At 43.4% G+C, this 14,023-nt stretch overlaps 1 protein-coding gene across 2 annotated transcripts in view; it reads left to right on the top strand.

Moving 5' to 3' along the window:
• GSK3B (glycogen synthase kinase 3 beta) overlaps positions 1–14,023 on the top strand; it is a 1,987,846-nt gene that overhangs the window by 574,726 nt on the left and 1,399,097 nt on the right. For both annotated transcript variants that reach the window (XM_044071503.1, XM_044071504.1), the window contains exon 3: positions 3,181–3,264. In XM_044071503.1, coding sequence (XP_043927438.1) covers positions 3,181–3,264 — 84 coding nt within the window. The remainder of the gene's footprint in view (positions 1–3,180; positions 3,265–14,023) is intronic.

Here is a 14,023-nt window from a genome sequence, read left to right as displayed (position 1 = left end):
AAATCTAACAGTATATGCCTTTCCTTCCCAGGGTACTCCTAAAGGTCAGACAAGAGAAGCCAAAAATGATACTGATTGCACCAGACTGGCCACGCCAGCACTGGTACCCAATCCTAAAGAGCTTGTCTCAAGGTCCAGCATGGATATTGCCTCAAACTTCTCACTTGCTGACCCAACAAAACAATCGGATCCTGCACAGCCAACTCAGGACCCTAAATCTGGCAGCATGGCGGATAATGTAGCCATTCAGAACACTCCTCTTTCAAAAGCTGTTATGGATGTTATCTTGGAGACCAGGAGGCCCAGTACCAGAAAATCTTATGCAGAAAAATGGAAGAGATTCTGTGCTTGGAACCAGGAACAAGGCATTGACACGTATGTACCAAATATCCCTCAGATTTTACAATACCTAACTGAGATGCTGGACAAAGGCCTTTCTTTTTCATCAGTTAAGATTCATGCCTCTGCCATTTCAGCCCATTACAATATGGAACCACCTATCTTTTCTCATCCTTTAATAAGGCAGTACCTCAGAGGGGCCAAAATCATCAGGCCTCCAAGGAGAGCACCAGTTCCGGCATGGGACCTCAATTATGTCTTGGAAAAACTCACACTGCCTCCTTTTGAGCCAGCCTCAACAGCGGATATACAATTCTTATCCTGGAAAACAGCTCTGCTCCTAGCAATAACCTCTGCAAGACGAGTCTTGGAGTTACAAGCACTCATGGCTGTGGAACCTTCTATCATTTTTCATCCAGACAGGGTTTCTCTGAGGACAGACCCAACATTTATGCCTAAGGTGGTGTCCAGTGTGGCCCTCAACCAAACCATTCACTTGCCTACCTTTTATCCAAACCCACAGAACAAGGGTGAGAAAATTCTGCATTCTTTGGACATACACAGGCAGCTACGCTTCTACAGAACTAAAGCTTTCAGAAAGATTGAGCAACTTTTAGTGTAATATGCTGCAGGATCGCAAGGAAAGGCTATCTCAAAACAGACTATTTCTAAACGGATAGGCCATTGCATCTGTTTCTGCTATTCTCAACATGGCAAATCAGTGCCTAAGGGCATTAGGCCTCATTCTACCAGAGCAGCAGCCACTTCAGCAGCCTTCCTCAGAGGAGTACCAACCAAAGACATCTTAGAGGCTGCAACTTGGAGTTCAGTGCACACTTTTACAAAGCATTACCACTTACCCCTTTACTCTAAATCCAGAGCAGGCTTTGCCACTGCAGTTCTGCAGGGCCTCATAGCCTCTCCTAATCCTATTTAGCCCACCCACCCATCCTCAGCTTGGGGATTCAACCCAAGAGTAGTGACTGCAACAGTGAAATACGATGAACATAGTACAGTTGTGTACCTACCATAAATGTAGATGTTCGAGTGTATTCACTGTCGCAGTCCAGGTTACCCACCCACCATCCCCCTTTTCTTTGCTGGGACTTATCTGTACTTCTCTATCCTATACAACCTGTGTGGTGTATTTGCTTGTATATGAAGGAAATGTTTATTTTTGTTCATGCATACTTATTGGCATATTTTTCAGCCTACCAATTTGGAGGCACCTGACATCTGGGGCAAGAAAAACTGAAGAAAATTGCGTCGGCTGCATCTTTTATACCCCTGGCGTACTGACGTCAGGGAAGAGGCGACAGCAACCGACGCCGGACCTAGACTTTGGAATTCTGGCTGACTGCGGATAGCCTGCTAGCAGGATAACCCAAGAGTAATGACTGCAACAGTGAATACACTCGAGCATCTACATTTATGGTAGGTACACAACTGTACTGTCACTATATTCGGCATTCATCAGACCTGTCATTGAGTATGTGTACCCCTTTTGGTATGTACCTAACCAAACATGTAGAACAGTTGGAACATCCACAGAGGTTCCTCGTTAAAAGAATAAAATAACATATCCTGTGCAGACCACCTCAGATCCTCTCCCTGTATTTTGTATCCTACATGCTGTTGAAGGGAGGTCTGTGCCTAGCATACAAGACATATTCAGACCCCACCCTGATGGACCTACTGTATATCTATAAAGCAAACAGCACCAGAATTACCCTTTTTAAAAACTTAAACCTTGCATGTGATATAAATAGAACCTGCTGGAGAGACAGTTATTTATCCCAGAGACTACCACTTCTGTGGAACAGGCTCCCCATCCATGTGAATCAGAGTTGCTACCCAACCCAATTTTTGTTCCTCATCCATTTTTCCATGTTGCACTTGAAGTTCATCCCTGGTTTGGCACCAGTGTCTTAAAGGGCACAGGCAGCTTGTCAATGTTTCATCTCCCAAGCCCTTCCTTACACTTATCAAGGGTACTAGAACTTGTCAGAGATTTGGGATGCATAACTAAGCTTAAAAAGGCCCTTATGGTTGTTAGCCTAGTACACACCTATAAGTCTATAAAGGGAGAAAGGTAGGGTAAGGGGAGTGAAGCAGAGCAAACATAACAGGATGACCCCGGCCTGGGGATCTGTAAGGGGAAGTAAATCCTGATACTCTGATTTACTGTTTCATTTACCTCTCTTCGAAGTTCTGCTGCTGTAGTAATTATAGTTGTATTTTTTTAATGTGAGGCTAACATAAGCAGGCCCTAAAAAAGGGAGGGATGGGGACAGCTGTTACTTTATCTCAGCCTATGACTTAATTGCATAGGTAATTCCTCCTTCTAGATCTGCCGCTGTGGTGGGTAATCTCACACAGTTGTGCCTAATTTTTTAAACTCATTGTTGTGCTTTCTCTTCTGTCAGTCTACCGGACAGACCATTTTGTGGCATCCTCCTATTTTGTACAAATTCATAGTTATGCATTCCAAGACTCCATTGCTCATGTGGTTTAGTTCTGATCACAGTGCCCAGTGATGACTGTAACATATTTATATGCTGTTGTAAGGATTCTGCATCTTTTAGCTTTTGCTTTATACATTGAGCTCTGTTTAAACTGGACAGTAGCAATTAAACCTGCTTCTTTTTAAGACGAGGTGAAATGTGTTTTTAAGCAGTTATTCTCCTTATTCCTGAAAATAGCTGATGCTGTTCAAAATGTGAAGAAATTCTCCAATTTTTAGGGAAGCTGCAGGAAGCAGACTCGTGATTTTATAAATGTATATTGCATTAAACTATGAATTTCAAGACGCACAGCTACAATTTTTTCTTCTTTTTTCAGAACAGAGAGCTTCAAATCATGCGAAAGTTAGACCACTGTAACATTGTTCGATTGCGCTACTTTTTCTACTCTAGTGGAGAGAAGGTAGGCCATTGTGAAATATGAATAGATTAACCTGCACATGATTAAATGGTTATTTAAATGAATGCAATGATTTAACGAATGAATAATGTTGCTTTTCATTAATTTTTGTATACATTCAAGCTTGGTATTTTAATTTTAAAAAATGCACAGTTTGTAAAGCATGGCTACATGTAACATTTAGAAAGCAATACAGTGCATTAATTTTCAGCAAATTGCGCTCACACATTCAGTGCCTTTACAGGTGAACCCAGTTTTGAATGTACATGTGCAGCTTGTGTTTTAAGTCACTGATCTGATGCTATCTGTGTCATTATTCATCATGGATGGGTCTTGGATCCAACCTCTGATCTAAGCCGGCAACTAATGGACACATCCAAAGCTCAAGCTCTTAACATTCCCACAATCCTCTGCTGACCTCTAACCCTCTGATCTCATTTGTCGTTGAACATATTGGACGCATCTGAGCCAGAGCGACTTCTTATCTAGATGAGTGCTGCTTCTTTTTGTCAGTTTGGAGTTTATCACGGTTCAGTTGGACACTATATCGGAGACTGCAGCTCTACTCTTACATATAGAGTTCACCTTATTCAGGATCAGGGCTCTCGCTTGCTGATTCTAGAGTGTGTCCCATCAGTCTGTCTGATTCTGCAAGGGCTAGGCTCGATGACGGCTGCCATCCAATTAGTTCCTCTCTCCAGGTATCACATGCGAGTTCTGCAGTGGACCCTGGCAGTTCAGTGGTCTGCTCAGATTCATCTCATGTCCATGACCATCAAGATTTCTCAGGTGTGCAGAAATCACTTTGTGTGGTGGCTTCAGACTCGAGATCTAATTTTAGGCAGACCATTTTGTCTTCCCCAACTCAAGGTCACGGTGACCACGGACGCCTCCCTTTTGGGGTGGGAGAAGCAATTTCAGGTCAGGACGGTTCAAGGCACATGGTCCCCATAGAGTCCTAATTGCACATAAATATCCTAGAGATGAGGGCAGTCCTTCTAATGTTGCAAGCCTTTCAGAAGTGCTTCCCTGTAGGGACCATAGCAATTTAAACGGACAACATGGCGGTGGTCTGCTACATCAGCAAGCAAGGGGGGAACACGGCCTTATCCCCTGTGCAGAGAGGCCATGAGAGTGTGGGAATAGGCACTGTCTTCCAGGCACTTTCTACTTACAGCTCACATTCCTGGCAGTTCCAGTGTGCTGGCTGACCAACTCAGCAGGTCTAGCTCGAGGTCTGTCTCTAGTCCCCACAAGTGGTCCTGAATCAATCAGTGGTAGGTCAGATAGTTGACTGTTGGGGTCAACCATACTGCAATCTCTTTGCCTCCCCAATCAACCACAAATGCAACAATTATTTTGCCCTGATCCCCTCCAGTGGGGGAGTCACCAGGGATGCTCTGATTCAAGATTGGCCGCTGGGACTTCTCTGTGCTTATCCTCCTACTCCTCTGATTCCCAAGGTCTGAAGACCCCTCTCATCCTCATTGCCCCCTTTTGGCCTCGGCAAGTCTGGTTCTGCCTATTATGGTTTCATCTGAAGTATCTGCCCTGGATATTGGATCCCATTCCGGTTCTCATTTCCCATCCCTGGGGTCTTATTCGTTTAACCACATGGTTTCTCCAGTTCCAGTAATCCTTTCGCAGTCCAGGCTTCCTTCCCCCATGAGGAACATTATTTTGATCTTTCAGAAGCCATCTACTGAGAAGGTGCATTCCAGTAAATAGAAAAGGTTTTCTGTCTGGACTAGACAGCATAATTTGGATCCCTTTTCGGCCCAGATTCCTGATATCTTACTCTTTTTGTCCTCTCTTTTTCAGGATGGGGCAAGTTTTTCTACTGTCAGGCTTCAGTTAGTGGTCATTTCTAACTTCCATATGAATGAAGAGCCTACTTTATTTTCTAAACTGTGCAAAGCCTTTTGTAAAAGAATTTTTCTCCTTAGACCGCCTATTAAAGATTCTTCCCTGCTATGGGATTTGACCTTGGTGCTGCAGTCTTAGACACAGAAGCCCTTCGAACCAGCTGCTTCTTGTGATGTCAAGTTCCTGTCTTGGAAAACGGTATTTTTAGTGGCCATTACTTCTGTCAAGAGAGTCTTGGAGCTGCAGGCTCTAAGCATTAAACCTCCATTTATGGCCTCCCACAAGGACAAGGGTATCCCATAGGACAAATCCTATGTTTATTCCAAAAGTGACCTCGGAAGCTAACTTCAGTCAATCAATACAATTCCCGGTTTTCTTTCTTAATTACTCTTAACAAAGGAGATTGCATGTTGCATTGTTTAAATGTTCATAGGTAATTATGTTTCTTTCTGCAAAAGACTGAGGAATTTCGGAAATCAAGACCAGCTGTTTATGGCCTTTTCTCAAAAACAGAAAGGGTCTGGCAGTTTACCAAAGTGACTATTTCCAGATAGATTGCTAGTTGCATTTCCTTCATTTATGATAGCAAGCATATGGAGTTATCCAGACCAGTTAAAGCTCACTCTGGTAGGTCTGTGGCTATGTCATCTGCCTTTTTAACTAAACTTCTTTGGATGCGATTTTTTTGCTGCTTGCTAGTTGGTCTAATCCTCACACTTTTGTTTTGCAGTATAAGTTGGATTTGGTGTCTAGGAACAGGGCTTCCTTTGATTCCTCTGTGCTCCGTCATATCCTTCCTTGAGGCCACCCAAGGCTCATAGTATGTGAGGATTCTGACCCATCCATGATAAGTAATGACAACGGGTAGCATCAGGTAAAGAGTTATGTACTTAGTATAACTTGGAATCTGTGCTATCCAGTGTCATTATTCATCATGTTCCCTCCTTCCCCCTTCCTTATGGGAATCTGGTAGAGCTGGGATGATTGCAATTTGGGATAGTTTATTTTTCCTATGCAGAATTTTCTGCACTCCTATTTGTTCACCAAACTCAGTTTGAGGGTTAGAGGTCTGATCCAAGACCCATCCGTGAAGAATAATGACACTGTATAGCACAGATTCCAAGATGTTCTTCGTGTTTCACTGTTGCAGTCATTACCTTTGGGGTTATCTGCTTGCAGGTAGCCCTCAGTCGGCCTGATTAACAAAGTCTTGGGTCCTACGTCCGTTGCTGTCCCTTCTTCCATGATGTCAGGTCGTCAGGGATATAAAACATGCAGCCAACGCCATTACATCAGTCTTTCTTGCAGTGTGGTGCCCGAAGCAGAAGCAGTTCGCAAGTGCCGGTCGGCCGACTCTTGAAATTTTCGTTTTCGAGTTTCAGAACCAAAGTCTTCAACTAAAGCTAAGAACCCCGTTGGGGAAACTTTTTCTTGCTCCTTATCGAAGTCAGTAAAAGTTAATAATTGCATTACTTGTGGAAAGCAAATACCTCATAAAGATTTTCATTCGTACTGTATTCCTTGCCTAGGCCCTGACCACGACGTACCTTACTGTCGGTTTTGTGCTTTATTTAATCAGCGTACTATCCGTCATTGGTATATTTTCACCTCTAAATGTTTCGGTTCTCGGTTTAATTATCCAGAAATGTTGTCGGTTAGCCATCCGACTATAGTGATTTCGAAAAAAACGCAAAGATAAAAACAGAGACAGGCCACCGAGGTCCAAAACTGCCGACGACTCTTCTCCTAAGCCAGTCGCCAGTTCACCGGTACTCAGTGAGGCTACTTTTGCAGCCCCTGATACTCGCTACTTCTGATTCGCAGGCCTCTACTGAGACCCATTCAGAGTCCGTTATGCCGCGAGATGCTTCAACTATGGAACCCGCGGATGTCTGTACCTTGGATGGGTCCAGAGCCACTGTGCAGGGCACCGGCTTCTGAAGGTGTATTCAGGCCTACGGACTTGCATATTAAACCAATGCCTCCTTCTTTATTTAGGCCTAAAATCTCGATCCATGCCTAAAAACCCGACACCCAGGCCACATGCTCAGGCTTCTATGCCTAAAAAACAAATGATAAGAATGGCTGAAGATCTAATAACTCTAATCAGTGGTAGCCAAACCCCCCCCCCCCCTTCTAAGAGGCCTAGGACTGAAGTTGATTATGAATCTTCTGTTTTTTTCTGATTCTTCTGATCTGGATTTGCCCTTATCTACTTATGAAGATTCTGATGCAGAGGAATCCATTCCCTCTGCTTCCCCTCCTGAGGAATTTTCTTTTGAGGAAACCTTACAATACTCTAAGGGAGCATTTCCACTGGGAAAGCCAGGATTTTTCTGATTCAAAAAAGAGACAGGGGGTTTCCTTCTACCTCAGCATGGGCCTTTAGCTATTCCTCTCTAGACATTGTTGATGCTTTTTCGGAATCTAGTTTGGCCCCTGATTCCCTGCCTCCTGCTCCCAGAAAACCTGACCGATACTACAAGCTCCCCGATTCCCACAAGTTCCTTTTTAAAAATCCTATTACAGATCCACGGACTATTTCACAGGGGCCCAAGGGCATTAAGGCTTCTACTGCTAAAAATCCTACCCCTTCTGATAGAGAATCCAGGGCGCTGGATAGATGTGGTAGGAAGGTTTACACTTCTGCAACCTTGGCCATTAGGGCTTTAAACTGCCAGTTTCATATGTTAAAGTATCAGCAACATGTCATTGGACTGCTTAAACAGAAATTATGTTGATTCCTGACTGTATGGAAAATAACGAATTACAGGATTTAATACATTTTGCTGAAGAAGTTGGAAAACATACTTTGCAGTGTGGTTTTGATTCATTAGAGGCCTCTTGCAGGGCTGCTGTTACTGGGTCTGTGCTCAGAAGGCATGCTTGGCTTACAGAGCAATCTTTGCCTGATCATGTTAAAGCTAAATTGTTGGATGCTCCTTTTAAGTCGGGACTGCCTGTTTGTCAACAAGGATGAGGAAGTTCTTAAAAAGATGGAAGATAAAGCTAAATCTATGCAAACTGTTAAAGATTTTTTACAAGTTCAGCTTCCTAGATTTAGTAGGCACTGGCCCTCTAAGAATTGGTCCTTTCCAGCCCCTTCCAGGTCTTCTCAAGCCAAACCCAGACACAGCAAAAACCCCAGCTTTCAGTCCCAGGGGACACACAGAACTAAGCAGTGTGGGGCCTCCACTTACAAATCTGGGGATAAGACTACTCCCCCCTATGGTAAACTGTTTCAATGACTTCCTTTTAAAATTTCCAAGCATTTATCAACTGACTGTCTCTTTGGGGGGAAAGATTGCTCTTCATGCAAAGAATTGGGAACTCATTACCCAGGACAAATGGGTTTTAAATATAGTGTCCCAGGGATACAGATTTCACTTCTACATGTTGCCAACACTAAGCGGGTGGCCGGACCTACCCCTAAATCAGTGGGCAGAGATCCAAAAACAAGTACTTTCTCTCTTAAGCATGGGGGCTATTCAACTGGTACCAGAAGAGGAAAAGGGACAAGGTTTCTACTCGAGACTTTTCCTGGTACCCAGAAAAGACCATTCATGGCGTCCTATCCTGGACCTGTCTACTCTAAATGCCTTTTTGGAGATTCCAAAATTCAAGATGCTGACTCTTCACCAATTACTTCCTATGCTAGGCAAAGATGCCTGGTTGGCAACACTAGATTTAAAAGAAGCATACCTGCACATCCCAATCAGGGAAGCTTGCAGAAGATACCTACACTTCAAAGCAGGCTACACGCACTATCAGTTCTCTGCAGCGCCCTTTGGCTTATCTACTGCGCCCAGGGTATTCACAAAGTGCCTGGCTCCAGTTATTGCATTTTGCAGGCAAAGAAATATTCAAATATACCCATACCTGGACAATTGTCTAATTCAGGCAGAAAGCCAGGACATACTTTTGAATCATCTAGGGTTCTAACTTGTCTGGGGTACACCATAAACGAAAATAAATCACACCTGGTACCCTGTCAACAAATTATATTCCTGGGAGCAAGCTTGAATGCAACTTCCCAGATGGCTTACCTCACACCAGAGAAACAAATTAATTTGACAACCCACTTCAAATAAGTGGCCACAAAAACCCTGCTATATGCAAGACAAATACTGCAAGCCTTGGGGTTCATGGCCTCCTGCATTCTTCTAATTCCATATGCAAGACTGCATATGAGGAAACTACAGTGGTATCTAAAAAGCCTATGGTGTCAACAAGACCTGGAAACAATGATTCCTATCATACCTTGCCTACGCCTAGAGTTACTTTGGTGGGCCGTGGCCTGCCACCAAAACAAGGGACTACCATTCACACCACCCCCTGCCTGCCAAACCCTAACAGATGCATCAGACTATGCATGGGGGGCTCACCTGGCAGGGAAGTGCATTCAGGGCAAATGGAACCCAAGTCAAATTCCCCCGCATATCAGTCAAAAAGAAATGTTAGCTGTATATAATGCTCTGACAGCCTTCAAGGACCACAGTCTTTCATAGGTTCATAGGTTCATAGATTAGTACTAAGCTAACTGCCCTTGCGTGCCATTTTAATCCTAGCCAATTATCCCTTGTGAGACTCAAACCCTGCACCTTGTGTTTGTAAGGCAAACACCTTAACCATTTGGCCACCCTCCCAACCCCTATATACCTTCAATCTGTAAAGCTCTTTCCAGTGGTGAGAATCAAACCTTGCACCTTGCGATTGAAAGGCATACACCTTAATCACTATACCACTTGGCTTTTCAGGACATCTAATGGTAAAGACGGACAACACAACTGTTACTTAGTACATAAACAAGCAGGGGGTACACATTCTTACCCCATCTGCAGACTAGCCATGGCATTGTGGAACACAGCCTTGAGCTGCCAAGTGCACCTACAAGCTCAGTTCCTGCCAGGAAAATTAAATACACTGGCAGACGGACTAAGCAGAAACCTCATGGACCCACATGAATGGAAACTGGAACCAAGGATTTTCAACATGTTGACAAGCAAATGAGGGAGCCCAGATAGAGACCTGTTTGCCTCTCCCCAGAACTACCAGTTGGACAATTTTGCACAAGGACTCCCCACAAACAAGCCTGGAAAAGTGGATGCTCTGTCCTTCGGCTGGAAAAACCTATCAGTCTATGCCTTCCCTCCTCTGCCTCTGCTCTCCAAAGTACTACTAAAAAATCAAACAGGACAAACCAAGGATGATTTTGATTGCTCCAGACTGGCCACACCAACACTGGTACCCCCTTCTGCACAGTAGTATGTCACTGTTATCTCCATGGCACCTGCCTCAAACTCCTTCCCTGCTGTCTCAGCAGGAGAACCAGATTCTGCACCCTCAGCTTCTAACACTGAACCTTGCAGCCTGGCTAATTTCTTCCCTCAGCAAACCTGTGATGGATATCATTTTAGAGGCAAGGAGGCCTAGTACTAGAAAATCTTTTGCTGAAAAATGGAAAAGATTCTGTGCCTGAAACCAGTCTCAAGGGATGAGCACAGCAGTGCCCAATTTACCTCAGGTTTTACAATACTTAACAGAGATGCTTCACAAGGGCCGGTCTTTTTCCTCCATTAAAATCCACGCCTCAGCCATTTCAGCTCATTATAACACAGAACCTCCCCTCTTCTTTCATCCACTGCTCAAGCAGTTCCTCAGAGGGGCCAAAAATTTGAGACCACCCAGGAGAGCTCCAACCCCAGCCTGGGACCTTAACTTTGTCTTTGAGAAACTCACTCTACCTCCTTTAGAGCCAGCTGCTACTGCAGACTTAAAATTTCTTTCTTGGAAAACAGCTTTCCTTTTAGCAATCACTTCAGCTAGAAGGGTATCTGAATTACAGGCCCTTATGGCAGTGGAGCCTTTCATCATCTTACTTGCGGACATGGTGTCCCTCAGAACCAATCCATCCTTCATGCCCAAGGTGGTATCCAGTGTGGCTCTTAATCAGTCCATTAATTTGCCAACCTTCTTTTCCAATCCACAGATTAAAGGGGAACAGATACTGCATTCCTTAGATGTGCACAGACAACTTAGTTTCTACTCGGACAGGACTAAACCTCAAAGGAAATCTGAACAACTGCTGGTGGCATTTTCTGCAGGGGCAGAGGGGAAGGCTATTTCAAAGCAAACCATTTCTAAATGGATAAGCCATTGCATTCATATCTGCTATAAGCGCCATGGAAAACCTATCCCCCAGGGGATCAGACCTCACTCCACCAGGGCTGCATCTACCTCTACAGCCTTTCTCAGAGGCGTCTCTACCAGGGACATCTAGAAGCTGCTACCTGGAGTTCTGTACATACTTTCACCAAGCATTATCATTTGCCAGTTTTCTCTAAATCCAGAGCTGGCTTTGCCACTGCAGTCCTGCCGGGTCTTATAGCTGGCCGTAATGCTATATGAATTCCTCTTCCCAGCCATAGCTTTGTGAATCTACCCAAATGTAATGACTGCAACAGTGAAACATGAAGAACATAGTACAGTTGTGTACACTTACCGTAAATGTAGATGTTCGAGTGTATTCACTGTTGCAGTCCTAGTTACCCTCCCTCCAGCCTCCTAACTTCTTTTGGCTATACCTCTACTTTCCTTTACTATGCTTAAAAGCCTTTTTGGTGTATTTGCTTTTTTGTTGGAGGTATATCTTTGTGCTTTTATATGTAATTGCTTCCTATTAGGGGGGCACCTGACATCTGGGGCAAGAAAAACTGATGTAATGCGTCGGCTGCATGTTTTAAACCCCTGACGACCTGACGTCATGGAAGAAGGGACAGCAACTGACGCAGGACCCAAGACTTTGTTAATCAGGCTGACTGAGGGCTACCTGCTAGCAGATAACCCCAAATGTAATGACTGCAACAGTGAATACACTCAAGCATCTACATTTATGGTAAGTCTACACAACTGTACTTTCTGGTAAGTACATAACTCTTTCTTTTTTTTTCTTTGTTATTCTTCTCAAACACAGAGCGCCCATTTCCAGGGATGAGATTCGGTGGCTAGCTTAAACAACTTAACTCTGTATTATTCTACATTCATAGAAATTGTGGGGCTTCAAACCAGCAGAATACGTTTAAAGCTAGTTGTAGAAATGTTAAACTTGTGTATTTCAAAGCAAAAGTGTTTTTTTAAGTAAGCATTTTTTGCAGGTATTACTATACTGTAATTTAATTGCAGCATTTTTAATGCTTTGGTACTAATTGGACTCATTATCTATGATGGTGCATATTTAAAAGTCTTGAAATCGGTGTGTGTTGTGCTTTGTGTACGACATATCCAGGATCCGTTCTTTTAGGCCCATATGATGCTACTGCATTGGTGGTGATTTATTTAAGTATGTTTGAACATTATCTTTTTAGTAGTCAAATTGCTCCCAAGACTAGTTAGCTGTCTGAATGACTTTGTCCCACATTGCTTTGATTTCTGCTTGCAAGTCCTGATGTTTTAAAGTTTTATATGCCTCAGTACACTGGGCACTAATTGTGTGTAATCAGTGTTTGGCTAATGCTGGAGTTGACCCCTCTCCCCTACAGTGTCTGGCATTTTTTCACATCTGCTTTATTAGTCAGTATTATTGGATGTTTCCATTTCATCATTAAGGGTAACATAGTGGTGCACCAAGTAGTGTTGTCCCCTCACAATAAGAGGGTCTCTGGTTTAATTCCCAGCTGGGGGTGGCTTCTGCGTGTAATCTGCATATCTGCCCTGTGTTTGTGTGGGTTTTTCTCCAGGTGCTCTGCTTCCTCCTGCATTCCAAAGACATGCAGTAGGCAGATTGGACACCTTAAATTGACCAGGTATGAGTGTGCACGTGTATGTGTGGTATGGAATAGTTGCCTGGCAGTATGAACATTGGCTCTAGATGATTGCCATTGTTGATGTGCCTCCCTGACCCTATGTGCAAAAGTGGATAAAAGGGGTTTGGGGAGGCTGGATGTATTCCATTTTTTCATTAATTCTTGCTGTTTCATTTTTTATTGCTTCTGTTTTGTTTGTATGTTGTACAGTTTTCAGTACTTATCTTTCAGTATACAAACCATCAGTGATGAGTGTGCTTCACACAGCCATAGATGTACTTCTCTCACCTGAGTAATAGAAAGAGGTGTGATTTCTGAAAACGTACTCTTCTGTCTGTTTCTCTCTTTTCAATGCATTTCCAGCCTGTCCATTGTGGAAACGGACTTAGGTTTTAGATTGCATAAAAGATGTACAAAGCTTATTTGCAAAAGGATGCTTTAACTGCTGGGTTGTTGACTGCAAATGATAAATGTTACAGACTGATGACTGAAATGTCAACTATGTTGAACATTTAATTTCAATATTACTGAGACAAAAATATAGCTCTAGATGAAAGTATTGAGTTATTCTTTAAACTATGTGTGTAAACGTGCCTTGAGTACCCACTTCTAGTAACTGGCTTCAAAAACAAAAGCATTCCACAGTTTTATTGCATTCTTACAAAATGTTTTTCTAACTTTTTTTGCCCCATGCTTGCCAACTATCAGGTCTCCTCTAGTAGACCCTAAGCCCATTTGGTCCCTTATAGTTGAGGTGTTCCCTAAAACTCTAGTGTGTGAGCCTTCTTAGAAGGTTCATCGTTCAGTCAGCCATGATGGTTTTTGTCTTTTGCCAGCAGCTGTTCTATGAAGGGGTGTTTATCATGACCCTGACCCTAACTTTAACTCTAGGCAGAGGGACAAGTAACCAAATCACCAGAGCATCCTTCTGGTTATGTACATCTATAGAGTTGCAATGGAAACTACACAGCGTGTTTGTGGCTTGTTGAGCAGAATTATTGACCCTTGTCACCCATTTACGTTGTTTCCCCCTCTTCTGAAGATGTATGGTAGATCATGGCCAGCTCTTCTTGCTCCTCCTATTAGGATGGTTA

Source organism: Protopterus annectens, chromosome 5.part0 (assembly GCF_019279795.1).
Source record: "Protopterus annectens isolate FY-2018-M chromosome 5.part0, PAN1.0, whole genome shotgun sequence".
Lineage (NCBI taxonomy): Eukaryota > Metazoa > Chordata > Ceratodontiformes > Protopteridae > Protopterus > Protopterus annectens.
Note: the sequence above shows the minus strand (reverse complement) of the source record. Positions and strands in the feature narration are given on the sequence as shown.